Here is a 13,389-nt window from a genome sequence, read left to right as displayed (position 1 = left end):
GGTGACGGCCCACTCTCGGCTCGGGGGGGCGGGACTCCAGGCTGGAGGCGGGTCTTACGCGGTGGAAGAACCAATGCTGGGCTCCGCGCGGGGCTGGGCGCCGTGCGGGCGGCGTGGTTTGTCCCCGTCGCCGCTCCGTAGCGCCGGGACTGTTGGGTTCCAGCAATCCAGCCTGCGAGCCGCGGGTCGGTGGCGCTGCCGCTCGGCTCCCCGGGATATCAGCTGCCGCTCCCCCGCGGGGCGACGAGTCTGGGCCGTTCACTAGATGCCAGAGCTCGTCGCTCCGGAAGCGAGCGCGTCCGCGGCTAGGACACGTCGGGGATTTGAATTCTGTGGGACTTCGGTATTTGGTATCTGGGTGGTCCCTCTTTTCGCCTTCGTGTGTGTGGTGCGAGGCTGGAGGTTGGGAAACGGGATGTTACTGTTTGTGACCCGGGGTCTTAACTGCTGAGTACTGCGCAGCCTGGCAGATGAGAGATGTGACTGGTGGTTCTCGCTGGTTCCTTTTCCTCTAGCTGCTTCTGTGTAATTTCTGGCTGGACATGTCGCCCGCTCCAGCTGCCACCGCGGCTCCTGCCTCAGTCTCCATGTTTGACCTCAACGCCGAGGCTCGGATCCTTCAGGGCCTGAGCCTGATGAGCCACGCGCCCGGGGATGCGCTGGCCCAGCGTCAGCATACGAATGTCCAGGTAACTTGCAGGTGTGGGCCAGACCCACCAGGAGCAAGACAGGACTATACGGGGCGTGATGCTACTTCCCCAGGAGCCTCTCTCCAGAGCCCGTGGTGGCCTAGTGGATTGATTACACATTGGACTCCTCACCGCAGGGTTAGTAGTTTGAAGCTACTAGCCACTCCCGCGGAAGAAAACAGGCTTCCTACTTCCCACGGAAACCTATGGGGGCATTTCTGCTCCATAAGGTGGCTAAGAGTCACAATCGACCTCGGGCAGTGAGTTTGCTTTTTGATTTCAGCCAATCTCAGGGAGTTTGACTGAATCTTCTCCAAACAAAGCTCTTGCTTTTTATTTCCCTTCAGTAAAAGCAACACTTTCAAAAATATGTACGCACTTGGTTTATACAGTTTTTATTTCTTGTACTTTAAGCTCCATGCTGTGATTGGAAATAGAAGTTAAAAACCTGATATTTGGAAAGGATTTTAACTGTATCCAAAGCTATTTTCTGCAGAGTTCCCCTACTTAATAATCCCTTTGGTTCATTTAAAGTTAATGTTTGGTTCAGCTCGTGTATATCTTTTTCAGAAGCATCTTTTAATAGGTGGTTGCTTCTCCATGTTTCTCATGACTACTAAGAGTGAAAACTTTAGGCCATGCTTCCTTTTGCATTCTCCTCTCTTTCGTACTATGGATTCTACCTCTAACTACCCTCCCCATTCTCAGGTTGCAGGGAGAGGCCAAGTCCTGAAAGAAAACGACTCATACCAGGACCCTCCAGAAAGCTCAGAGAAGTTATATTGTTCCACCTGTAACCAGACCTTCCCGAATCACCAGGAGCAGGTATAAGGCTAGAGTGCTGGGCTAGAACCTGAAAGTATAGGTGTAGTGGTGGGTGAGAAGTAGGTCCTTGTCTTAAGTTAACGAAGGTCTATGCTTTGACTAAGGAATCCGAGGTTATTTCCGTTACATCCTGGAGCTCCAGGCCTAGTGTTGGCTGCCACATTTTCCCCTTCTGCCTCCTACCAGAGAGAACATTATAAGCTTGACTGGCATCGGTTTAACTTAAAGCAACGTCTTAAGGACCAGCCTACGGTGTCTGCCCAGGACTTTGAAAAGCAGAGCTCTGCAGGTGATGCCTGGTGGGAAACCTGAATGGGAGCAGGACTCGGGACAGAGGAAAGCTAGTGTAAGGGCTCAGGGGAAGTCTGGGGTGGGGGTTTCAAGCAGTGTATTGTGTCGCCCACAGGGGATCTTTCCAGCATCTCGGGATCAGAAGACTCGGACTCAGACAGTGAGGAGGACATACAGATACTGGATGAGAAGGCCGAATTTGAGAAGCCCAACCGACCACGGGGCTTCCACCCGCACCGAGTTTTTTTTCAAAATGCCCAGGGCCAGTTCCTCTCTGCCTACCGCTGTGTCCTAGGCCCCCGCCAGGCAAGTGACAGCAGTGGCTGTGTGGCCAACCCCGGTGTTTTCTGTGACCTGCCAGGATTGCCCTCTTACCCTTCTGTTTCTCACTTCTGTTTTCCTGTCTGGGAGTAGGTAGCACCCTTGACAGCACGGTCTTGGGTTCAACTGACCTGAATCTATGAGGGATGTTTAGGAGACTTGGAAGAGGCCTAGCCTTTCTGGAGCCAAATATGCGGGGACTAGGTTGTTGCCAGGGCTGGGGCAGACAGCAGCTATCGCTGAGTGAGGCAACACTGTTTCCATCTGGGCCAGTCAAGAGATTTGGTTGCTATGCAATAGGCGACTTGATTTCTAAGGTTCTGTGGTGGTCCTGATTCACAGTACACATTCAGATTGATCTCGATTTTGCTTTGTCGTCGGTCCAGTTAGGACTGAACTGAGAAGCAGCTGTCCAAAGCCCAGCTTCCAGTGGATGACACAGGTAGGATGTTGGTGCCTCTCCTCTGTCCTCAGGTGCCCCCAGCAGACACAGAACTGTTGCTCCAGAACCTGCTCAGCGGAGGTCCCAGATCCTGTGTGGTGCTCATGGCAGCAGCAGGGCACTTTGCTGGTGCCATTTTCCAAGGGTGAGAGGCTGCTGCCTGGGGAGGATGGAGCGGATCCTTGCTAGTTGGGGCGTGCCCGTGGTCTCTGGTACTGAATCTGTGCTGTCCACAGAAGCGAAGTGGTGGCACACAAAACCTTCCACCGCTACACGGTGCGGGCCAAGCAGGGCACAGCCCAGGGGGTTCGGGATGCCCGGGGTGGGGCTTCTCGCTCTGCCGGAGCCAGCCTGAGGCACTACAATGAAGCCACACTGTACAAGGTGAGTGGAACCTCCCTGGTCCCTTGAGGCACACTCCCTTTCCCACTTGCTAGTCAACTCAGCCAATGTGATGGTAGCGGTTTTTCCCTTCCAGCCTCTGCCACTTCTGGGTGAACAAGGGTAGAAAGGGAGCCTCAGAGGCCTCAGTACTCTCTCCTCCACTTCACTGTCCCCCACCTCCACAACCTCTGGTGGTTTCTCTTGGTTGCAAATTTTAGACACGTGCAGGACTGAGTTATTCTCTCCCCTAGGAGGTGCGTGAGCTGCTGACAGGGCCGGGCTGGGCAGAGGCACTGGCGACGGCTGGGACAATTCTGCTGCGGGCACCCCGCTCTGGCCGATCCTTGTTCTTCGGTGGCCGTGGGCCACCCCTGCAACGGGGGGATCCCCGACTTTGGGATATCCCCCTGGCTACCCGCAGACCCACTTTCCAAGAACTGCAGCGTGTGCTGCATACGCTGACCACTCTGCGTGTCCATGGTGAGCCTCCGAGCCAGGACTCCAGTGTGTGAGCCAGTTCCACCTGGCTGGCCTCTCAGCGGCTCCCCTTACGAACGATCTTTTATGGCAGGGGAGGACCCCCGGGAAGCGGCCCAATGGGATTCACCTCAAGCGCAACGGAAGCCCACGAAAGGGGAGCAGAAGAAGGTTCTTGAGGAGGAAAGAAGAAAGGTCCACCGGCAGGAAAACGCACAGGGACACAGAACAGACTCCCCCGAACAAGGTTTGGGTACCACTGTCAAATTCCTGTATGGGTGGCAAGTTCACTCCCCATCCCCTCCACCCCTGCCCACATGAATAAGCCTGCCCCATTGTTTGTCTGCTTAAAATGGGGAGGAACGTCGCCTTCACTGCGTGGTATCCAGTGAGTGTCTTAACAAACCTATTGCCTCTTTGGTATACTGATGTGGCCCCAGTCTTTAGAGTGACCTTGACAGCGAGTGGAGGCAGGGACCTCATGACTTGTGTTTGGCTGGCCGGCCTGCTGTGGTGCTGGTGGGCTAAGAGCTGCTGCCCTGGCTGCAGACCCTGAGGCCTGCAGTGCTGGGCCTGTCCATCTCCGTGGCCTGCCCTCTAGGCTGGACACCCCATTTCCGCATTTGGTATCGACGGACACAGCTCCTGGTGTACTCCTTTACCTTCTCCCTCTCTCACCGCCATCGAGTCGATGCCGACGACTGATAGCCCACCCTATAGGACAGGGTAGAACTGCCCCTGTGAGTTTCCGAGACTGGAACTCTTTACAGTAGAAAGCCCCTTCTCTCTCCCTTGGGAAAGCCGATAGTTTTGAACTGCTGACCTTATGGTTACCAGCCCAATGCATAACCACTACGTCATTAGTGCTCCTTTACCTTGGGGGGCCCAAAACACACTGAACTTCACTTCATGATGGTCTTAATGATCTCTTCATATATATATATATATGTGTGTGTGTGTGTGTGTGTGTGTGTATGTATTATAGAATATATATGACAGAAACACCTATGTGTGTATAGATAGAGTCCTAGAGCATCTGTGCTTGCCCACATCCTTCAGCCCTCTGCTTACCCTTCACATGGGACTCACATGCTATGTTTTCCCTAGGGTCAGGGGCCGAGGAAGAGGACAGCTTGCAGGTGGAGCTGGAACTAGTGGAGGTGACGCTGGGGACTCTAGATCTTCGTGAGTTTGAAGTGTTACCCAAGCGGAACCGGAAGAAAAAGAAGAAAAAGGAGAGAAGCCGGGACCTGGAGGCTGCCGCTCCTCAGACTCTCCCCGGGCAACCTCAAGAAGCCACAGCAGATGCAGCCTCTGAAGGGCCTTTGCTGGCGGAGGCCACGGCCCCTGGTCAGCCTGAGCTCTGGGGTGTGCTGTTCGCCGCCTGCCGGGCCGGAGATGTTGGGCAACTTGAGCTCCACCTAGCTGCCAGCCCCCAAGACCCTGGAGTCCTGGCTCTGCTCAGTGCCCCCTTGGGCGCTGATGGCTTTACACTCCTGCATGCAGCTGCCGCTGCCGGAAGAGGTCCAGTGGTTCGCCTGCTGCTGGAGGCAGGTGCTGACCCCACTGTGCAGTAAGTGAGCCCCTCTGGAGCCATTTGGGTTCTAGCAGATGGTCTGGAGGCTGAAGTTGGCATTGGCTACTTGGTGATATCTCGTTGGTCTGCTTGGGTGTTGTTGGGAAAGACGGGAGGCAAGTTGAACCTACTTGGGGGCACATGTCACACTTAGGGACTTCCGGACTCGGCCACCATATACAGTTTCAGCTGACAGATCAACACGCAACGAGTTCCGAAGGTTCATGGAGAAGAATCCTGATGCCCATGATTACTACAAGGCTCAGGTCAGCTGGCAGAGGACGGAGCAACAGGCTGGGAAGGCTGCAGAGCAGGCAGCCAGACCCTCCCTCCCTTCTTGCAGCATCACCAAGGCCGGCTCGTGTGGCTCTTCCTTAATGCCTCCCTGGAACCCTCTAGGTGCCGGGGCCACTGACATCCGAGATGGAGGCACGGCAGGCCACGCGGAAAAGGGCCCAGCAGGCAGCACGGCGGCTCCGGGACCAACAGCAGCGGAAGCAGCAGGAGCAGGAGAAACGGGAGCAGGAAGAACAGCAGAGGTTTGCTGCTCTCAGTGACCGAGAGAAGGTGAGGCCCAAGTCCCCTCTTCCACAGCAAGACCTCTCCCGAGTCTCCTGGGCAGCTGTCACATCCCGGGTGCCTTTATCCACGTCTGGGGTCTTGTCCTTAACCCACCTTCTCTTCTGCTCAGAGAGCCCTTGCTGCAGAGCGCCGACTAGCTGCCCAGTTGGGAGGCCCTAGCTCTCAGCCCCCTGGCTCTGTGGTCATCGATGCCCGGTATGTGTCAGGGTGGGTGGGGCTGGTAGGTGTGTGTGTGTGTGGGGGGGCGGGCAATATAAGGTTGTAGCGACCATTTGGGGCAAGTGGAAGGAGTCCCTATGCGGTATCAGAAGAATCTTTGAGGGAATTTGAGGCCTCCTGGGAACCTCTGGTGTGCAGACAGGAATGGCTGGGGGAAGGGCGAGTAGGGCTTGGAGTGCATACATCTGGGGTTCCTGTCCAGCCTTCTTCCTCTTTTTCAGACGCTGCTGGAGTTGTGGGGTGTCCCTCCAAGGCGTGATTCCCTTTCACTACCTTGACTTCTCTTTCTGCTCCACACGCTGCCTCCAGGAGCATCGCTTGCGGGCCGGGAAACATGCTTCCTGATCTCTCACAGCGCCTCCTGGGCCCTCCTCTAGGCCCCGGCCAGGCTGCTTTCACACCGCTCTAGGTTTCTTCTTCCCCACAAGGCCAGAGAGGTCTGGGAAGTGTAGGGGGAGGGAGACTCGGGAACCAGGGCAAAGACGGGGCCACAGAGGTGTGTGGATCTGGTACTGTCTCGGGAACTTTAATCACAATAAAGTTTGGCAAGGAAACTGCACTGGTACTTGCAGACCGGCCTGCGGTTCCTTGTCACCAGGGCCAGCACCAAGGGATCCTGACCACGCCACAATCCAGGCCCACGGGTGGCCTTTCTTTCAGTGCCCACTTAACTCCATCTCCCCATTACCTAAGAAATAATTGAAGAATGTCCTGTACAAGGTGCTGTTGAGGATGGGGCTGTCCAGGAACTGGACTTGGGGCTTGGGGGGCCCGTTTTCTAGCTCCAGCACCGTGATTTTGTTGGTTTCCTTGGGAAACAGCAGGGGTTTGGGCACGTAGAGGGTCTGTTGTGGCCCTCGCTTTGTCCAGTACCGGCCCAAGTTAAACCCATTGATCCAGACTTGGCCCTAGGGAGAGGGAGGGAAAAGAAAGAATCCGCCCTCAGGGAGTAAACCCGACCCCTTTGGGGTTTCCATCAGAGGGCATGTCTGCCCCTCCATCCAGTCGGGCCTTTCCCCTTTCCTCTTTTGCCACCACCCCACCACCGCCCCACCACCACCCCGTCACCCACAGCATGGTACCTTGGACCATCCTGGCATATATAGAAATGTGTCCCCAGTTGTGCCTAAAATTTGAAACGATGCAGAGTAGAAGGCGGGGCCAGAGGACGTTGGAAGTTGTGTCTTTTTCGGCGACTGGATAGGAAACCACCACTTGACAAGGTTATCAATTTTCAGGGGGAATATGAGCCACTGGGTAAGGACAGTGTGCCCCAGCAGTGGTGGCTCTAACAGGCCCTGTGGGGGAAGGTAAATGGACAGTCAACAGCCACTAACCTTGGGGCCCATACCAGGTCCCTAAGCCAAGCCCACCAGGGGTGGCCACGACCAGATCCCTGCAAGGAACTGTTGGCCGGACCCCGCAGGGCGTGGCTCTGGTCATCCACCCGCTCGGCCCCATCCTTCCAAGAAGGATGGTCAATTAGGGTGTTGGGGAAAGGGTGGGCAGGTCTAGCTCACCTTGAAGTCACTGGTGTTAGATCCAAAACTGAGCCTCCCCATGTTTTCCACCAAGATGTCCAGTTTGTCCCCCATTCTCCCCACCAGAAAAAGTCTGCTTTTAATGTTGCGTTCCAAAACACCCTGAAACACCTGTGGATAAGGGGCTGTGTGAGGACGACGATGCCTGGCTGCTGCACAGGAAGCCTGTCTTTCAGTTACCCATCTGCTCCGGAACTCTTCCCTTGGGCTGGCTTTCTCACGAACCCCCACCCCCACCCCGCAAACATGAGCAGGTAGAAAAGGGGAGGTAAGGCGAACTTAAAGCTGAAGAGTGGTAGGGGAGCGGAGGCTCGGGTGTTAGCGTGGATTGGGTCCTCACCCCATTCACCATCACATAGGCACGGTCGTGAAGCCCGTTTTTGGGCATCCACAGGGATGCTGGCTCTGTGTAAGTGTTGACCAGGTGGGTCCGGTACAGCAGGAAGCCGTGGCCCTGGGGATGGAAGAATCGAGTGTTTAGGACGAACTGAGAAATAACAAAGGACATTGCTAGGCACTGGCGGGAACTGGGGGCTCCAGCTGCTGAGAAAGTTTCCATACCCACAGGTGTGAACTTGCCTTACCTGCTTGACAGCCTCGAAGGTCACTGGCAAGATTGAACGGATGGGTCCTTGGGGGCACAGAAAACTTAGAAAATCCAGCAAACTCCCATCCTATGAGGATAAAGGGGTAGAGGGTACCAGAATAGGAGAGAAGTGTCAGAATAGAGGGGCAGGACAGCATGGAATATTCTGAGAATAAAGGGGCAGAACCAGAAAAGAGGAGCTTACCAGGTACAGAGTCAAAGGTCCAAGGGCCATCTTGGTGCTGGGGGTAGGTAATGGTCCCAAGGGGACTTCCTGGAACTGAACCCACATTCTCTCAGGAGCCATGGGAAAACATTCCAAAGCCCTGGAGCAAGGAGTCTCATGGAAGTAGGCTCTAGGGCAGGAGTGCAGGGGCCGTAAAGACCCAGTGATTTTGTACCTACCCACCACTGTGTCTCCACAAGTAGTCTGGGGCGGGGGGGGGGGGTGGCAGGTGCTTCCCCGGGACACTCGGGCAAGAAGCCACTGCTTTCTAAGATCCCTGTCTGAGCAACTAGACCATTCCCTTTCCCCACCGAACCAAAGAGCCTGTGGAGTTTGCTGAGCTGATGTGGCACCTTGCTGATGACGTTCCGAATAGCAAAAAGCTTCGGTGTGGGGTCTCCTGCTTCAGAGATGGGTGCGTCGTAGTCATAGCTGGTAGTAATTGGAAGGAAATGCCCCTTTTCATCAGCACCTGGGGTTGAAATAATGAACTTAGCTTGCCTATGAGCAATAGGTGAGAGAGAGAGAGGAGGCCTTCCACTCATGTACAGTTACAGTCTCTGCCACCCACAGAGCCAGCTCTCATGTCCTATAGGGTTTCTAGGAGTGGCAGTGATTTTGGCTTGGGTGTTAACGTGGTGGGCATGAAGCAAAGAAAGGGCTTGATGGCATCAGACTAGTGCAGAGTGTGTGACCCAGGAGGATGGATTGAGGCACCCATGGAAGCTACACTCAGCCCACATGGTCCACTTCCTTGTTACCTCCCTGCTCTTCTGCCCAAGGGGCCATCTGGACTCACCATTCCAGTATCCAAAGTTGGTGCCTCCGTGAAACATGTACCTGAAGTGGGGGTTGGGAGGGGGGTGTAAAAGCAAACTCATTAATCTTCACTGGCACCCCCAGCCCCAATCACAGGTTCTACTCCAGTGCCCTCTGGTTACATGTTCACGCTGGCTCCCAAGTTCAGCATGTCCTCCAGTCCCTTGGTCACAGCTGCCACAGACCGAGTGGAGTGTTTCTGGCCCCAGTAATCCAGCCAGCCTGTGTAGTACTCAGAGTTCACCTGGCGTGTGACGTGAAAGGAGCCGGGGTGAGCGAGACGGAATGCGAGGTGGGCCTGTACCCATCCCTGCCTCTGACCCCCTCCTCCTGCTGGCCCCTCACCAGTGGCCCACGGGGTTCATACTCCCGAAGCAGGGAAAAGATCTTGGTTATATTGTCGGCTGCAGAAAGGAGGCAAAGGTGATCCGTCAGCACTGTTCATAGGAGAGGTGCCCCGCCCTCTGAACATGGTCTTGCCCATTGCTCTGGACACCTGGGCCAAAATCGATAGTGGTATAGAGGCCCTGGAGGGTGCCACATCTGAGGCCTTCGGGCCCATCTGTGGTGAAGAGCAAGATCTTGTCTCCTAGGAGTGAGCGGAAGAGTCCAGCCAGGTGTCTCATGTAGTTGATGTCGCAGGCCTTATAGCTGCCGTATTCATTCTCCACCTGCCAGCAGGAGGGAAGGAGGCGTTTGGGTCTGAGGTTAAGGATCTCTCATATTGCCTCCCTCTCTCCTGGCCCAGGTGAGGCTGCATTTGTACCTGAACGCTAATGATGTTGCCCCCATTGTGGTACAGCCACGGGTAGATCTTGGGCAGCAAGACCTGGAACCAGGAGTCCACCGCAGCAAGGAAGTCTAAAGGAAGAAGTGGAGCTCTGCACCCACAGGCTCCCCCGCCCCTCTGCGCACACCCCAGCACCGGGCCTAGCACCTTGACTGCTTCCCACCACTGCCCCACCCGCAGTGGGGTCTGAGCACAACCGACCAACTTGTCAGGAGGGACTCAGGCCTACTGCGTACTTGTGTGTTTGCATGTCACAGGAACATGAACATAGAAGAGACCTTAAAGCAGTGTTTCTTTCCTCTACATGTGCTTCGGGGCTGTATCATCTTGTTATTGTCGCCAAGTGCAGACTCGCAGTGACCCTACGTGCAACAGAAAAACCCTGCCTGGCCCCGCAGCAGCCTCGTGACCCCATTGCTGCAAATCTGCCCTTCCTTCAGCCGCTTACACCCGAGGCTGCTGTGAAGTGGCATGGTCCTTGTTCGCCTCTTTCTGTGAGGTCCGTCTCAACTCACCTGGGTCTGAGGTTCTCAGATGGATAGTCCGCGTTTGAAGCAACCAGGATGGGAGACCCCCCTGAGACAGACAAAATAAAGGATGGGTGTCGGTCCGGTTGTTCCGGGGTGGAGAGGGGGAGCTGAACCGAAGTGGCGCTGGGGTACAGGCAGATGGCTTTGGTTCTTGGGCCCCAGCTCCGTCTCTAACTCACCATCTCCCACTCGGCACAGATGTAAGGTCCTGGCCTCAGTATGACCAACAGGTTCGTCTTATTTGCCTCACTCAGAAAAGCAATGAGATCCCGGCTGCCATTAAAGTTATAGAGCCCGCGCTCTGGCTCGTGGTAGTTCCAGGGCACATAACTGAGGAAGGAAGGGGTTAACAGGGCCGGTGGTGGGGCGGTGCCAGGGAAGCCTCAGGGCTCAAGGCCTGGTGGGAGGCCGGTCCTGACGCCCCCTTTCTCCCCCTTGGCCCATCTTCTGGACTCCGACCTAAGGAGGTGGGATGACGGGGAAAGTCTGCCCTCTCCAGGCTCGCTCTTGGGGCACTTCTTACAACTGTATGGCGTTAAGGCCGCTCATCCGCATCTTGTAAAGTCGGTCGGCCCAAAGGACGCGCGGGACCCGGAAGTAGTGTATGCTGCCAGATATATAGCGGAAGGGAGCGCCGTCCAGGAGGAACCTGTCATGATCCCGATCCACGACGAAAGACCGAGTGCCTGCCTGCAAAGGGAAAACCAGGCGCTGCTGGCCGAGCTCCGCAGTGGGGCAGGGTCTGCACGCTGGGGTTCCTTGGACCTTCCCTACTTCCTCTGGATCTGCATCAGTTCCTTGGGAGCCCGGCCGGCCCCACCCCTCTGCTCTCACCTGGGGCAGCAGGAGCGTCAGCAGCGTCAGCCGCAGACAGGACAGGCAGGGCCGCCTCTTGGGAGCCATGGCGCTTGCCGAGCTCCGACAGTTTGGGACTCTGGTCAGGCCGTCACGTGGCGTATTCCTGGGAGGGAACTTCAGCGAGCAAGGGGGCGGTGACCACCCCAACTTGTTTGTTTCTCTCTTGCCTGCAGCCACTCGCCAGCCTACTAGATTGTAAACGCCTCGATCGACATTTTGCTACTCAATGTGCAAGCCACGAAACCGCTCCAGCAGCCAAACCTGGGAGCTTGTTAGGAATTCAAGATCTCTGGTTCTAACTCAGACCTAGAACCAGAACTTGTATTTTAACAAGAGTCTTGGAAGACCTTAAACGGAGCAAGGAGTGCCTGGACCGTCTTCCCTCCCCCAGGGCCTGACACTAATCACCTGATATGAATGACGGTCCAAACCAGGGGTTCAGACCGGTTGAGAACCAGGGGAAGCCTAGGGTAGCATTTCCCATGGCCCAAACCCAAAGTAAACCATACCTACTGCCATCCAGTTCCCAGGCTGCGACCCTTTCATAGAGTTCCTCTTGTTGTGGTGACCCCCCCCCAACCATAACATTATTTTCCTTGCTACTTCACTGTCACTTTGCTACTGTGATGAGTTGGGTGACTCCTGTAAAAGGGTCATTCAACCCCCCCCCCAAGGGGTCTCAACCCACAGGTTGAGAACCGCTGCTTTAGGGGGTTTCTGAGGCTGTCGATCTTTATGGGAGCTGACAGCCTCATCTTTCTCCAGAGGATCCATTAGTGACTTTGAACCACCCACCCTGGGGTTAGTAATCCAATGCTTGCCCAGCACCCCACCCCACCCCCGCCACAGGAGTCTGAGAAGGGAGGACCAGCTATCTCACTCACTGCCATGGAGTGGACCGACCCCACAGGACAGGGTTGAGATGTCCCGGAGGGGTTTCTGAGGCTGTAACTCTTTAAACAGAAAGCCCCGTCTTTCTCTTCCCGTGGAGCAGCTGGGGGTGTCCAATTGTTGACCTTGTCATGAGCAGACTGCTGTGTAACCACTGTTTTGCCACCAGGGGTCCCGTGACTCAGGTGACAGTGGGATCTTTTTCCTGGAGAGCCTTGTTTGAGCAAAAGGGCCCATCCTGACCATTAATTCCATCATCTTCCTCCATAATCTGTCCCTGCCTGCCTACACAAACGATACTAAGAATCAAAGCTTGGTACCAAGGGTTGGGGCTGTGTGGGTCTCCATTCCTCCTACCTCCACATGGGATCTGAGGACCAGGGTAACAGGTCATCCTAATTGTTATTACTGAGGGTTAACGCTTCCTGGGGGCCGTGTGTTAGATAACAGGGCCGAGCACTTCACATGCCATTTAACCTCAAACAGCTCTGAGGTAGATAAGTATACCCATTTTACAGATGAGGAAATGAACTCTGCAGTCAAGCCAATTCTGACTGATAACGATGTTATAGGACAGGATAGAACTGCCTCTGGGTTCCTGAGAAAGCCTCCTCTTTCTCCCTTGGTGCCGCTGGTGGCTTCAAACTGCTGACCTTGTGGTTAGCAGCCCACCTCGTAAGCACTGCAACACCAGGGCTCCTAGAGGTGGAAATACAGGGACAGAAATCCGAAGTAGCCTGTTCGTGGCCACACACTAATGGTGCTGGGATGTAAACTAAGCAGTCTGGCCTCACGGCTCGTGTACTTCACCATAGGTGCCATACACCTTTGGGACTCCGGCCTGAATCCCAGAGGTATGCTGTGGAATAAAATAGAAAAGCTGAAGATAGAGGCTAGGCAACGTGGGGCTCAGAGAGGTCAAGTCACTAGCCTGAAGTCACACAGCTAATAGGTTTGTTAAGTTTGGACTCAGATCCTGGTAGTCTGCTTCAGGAGTCTGAGCACCTTACCACTAAACCTCGGGCGGTGGGGTGCAAGCCAGAGTCCCCAAGATTCTAGGGGACAGAGCAGGAGCATCGCCCCTCCCGGAATCCCTCTCGGGGCTGTAACAGTAGGTGGCCGCTCTGGAGGCAGGAGCCCTCCTACCTCGGGCACTGGGCGATGGAGGTCCTGGGAGCCTGGGGCTGGGCCCAGCTTTGCTCCCCTTGGGCGCGAGTGCCTGCGTCCTGACCTCTATTGAAGGCCAGGTGGGCCCCCTGGCCTGGGGCCTGGGCCTCGTCCTCCGCAGGCATAGCCTGCCCCAGGCTTCGCAGCTCAGGCGCCCTGACATCCTCCGGGTGCC

General features: G+C 55.6%; 2 protein-coding genes across 4 annotated transcripts; one reads left to right on the top strand and one right to left on the bottom strand.

Moving 5' to 3' along the window:
- Positions 1-118: 118 nt before the first annotated feature.
- On the top strand, positions 119-6,360 carry ANKZF1 (ankyrin repeat and zinc finger peptidyl tRNA hydrolase 1). 3 transcript variants are annotated; one of them, XM_075529792.1, is made up of 14 exons: positions 119-343; positions 516-689; positions 1,398-1,514; positions 1,701-1,803; positions 1,921-2,111; positions 2,601-2,713; positions 2,805-2,952; positions 3,204-3,432; positions 3,524-3,676; positions 4,537-5,002; positions 5,160-5,271; positions 5,405-5,572; positions 5,697-5,782; positions 6,028-6,360. In XM_075529792.1, the coding sequence occupies exons 1-14, from the start codon at positions 266-268 to the stop codon at positions 6,149-6,151; spliced, it is 2,262 nt and encodes a 753-aa protein (XP_075385907.1). In that variant the 5' UTR covers positions 119-265; the 3' UTR covers positions 6,152-6,360. The 3 variants fall into 3 exon arrangements, with proteins under 3 accessions (XP_075385907.1, XP_075385909.1, XP_075385908.1); XM_075529794.1 differs by having other exon boundaries at positions 120-332; XM_075529793.1 differs by having other exon boundaries at positions 120-350.
- On the bottom strand, positions 5,227-13,317 carry GLB1L (galactosidase beta 1 like). The gene is made up of 17 exons (XM_075529795.1): positions 13,194-13,317; positions 11,133-11,259; positions 10,822-10,988; positions 10,478-10,628; positions 10,284-10,344; positions 9,745-9,839; positions 9,475-9,649; positions 9,324-9,382; positions 9,101-9,222; positions 8,959-8,999; positions 8,513-8,631; positions 8,139-8,213; positions 7,932-8,021; positions 7,688-7,801; positions 7,327-7,458; positions 6,889-7,104; positions 5,227-6,714 (listed from the first exon to the last, which is right to left on the bottom strand). The coding sequence occupies exons 2-17, from the start codon at positions 11,199-11,201 to the stop codon at positions 6,463-6,465; spliced, it is 1,938 nt and encodes a 645-aa protein (XP_075385910.1). The 5' UTR covers positions 11,202-11,259; positions 13,194-13,317; the 3' UTR covers positions 5,227-6,462.
- Between the last annotated feature and the right edge of the window lie 72 nt (positions 13,318-13,389).

Source organism: Tenrec ecaudatus, chromosome 13 (assembly GCF_050624435.1).
Source record: "Tenrec ecaudatus isolate mTenEca1 chromosome 13, mTenEca1.hap1, whole genome shotgun sequence".
In the NCBI taxonomy this organism is placed as follows: domain Eukaryota; kingdom Metazoa; phylum Chordata; class Mammalia; order Afrosoricida; family Tenrecidae; genus Tenrec; species Tenrec ecaudatus.
The sequence above is the reverse complement of the archived record's forward strand: the minus strand, read 5'-3'. Positions and strand labels throughout refer to the sequence as shown.

Bases quoted from the DNA above. Each gene is read 5' to 3' on its own strand.
- ANKZF1 (XM_075529792.1), top strand. From the start codon at position 266: ATGCCAGAGCTCGTCGCTCCGGAAGCGAGCGCGTCCGCGGCTAGGACA. The intron at 5,003-5,159 runs GTAAGTGAGCCC...TGTCACACTTAG, and splicing joins GGTGCTGACCCCACTGTGCA to GGACTTCCGGACTCGGCCAC. The intron at 5,272-5,404 runs GTCAGCTGGCAG...GGAACCCTCTAG, and splicing joins ATGATTACTACAAGGCTCAG to GTGCCGGGGCCACTGACATC.
- GLB1L (XM_075529795.1), bottom strand. From the start codon at position 11,201: ATGGCTCCCAAGAGGCGGCCCTGCCTGTCCTGTCTGCGGCTGACGCTG. The intron at 10,629-10,821 runs GTAAGAAGTGCC...TTCCTTCCTCAG, and splicing joins GGCCTTAACGCCATACAGTT to TTATGTGCCCTGGAACTACC. The intron at 8,214-8,512 runs GTGCCACATCAG...ATGTGGGTTCAG, and splicing joins TTCGGAACGTCATCAGCAAG to TTCCAGGAAGTCCCCTTGGG.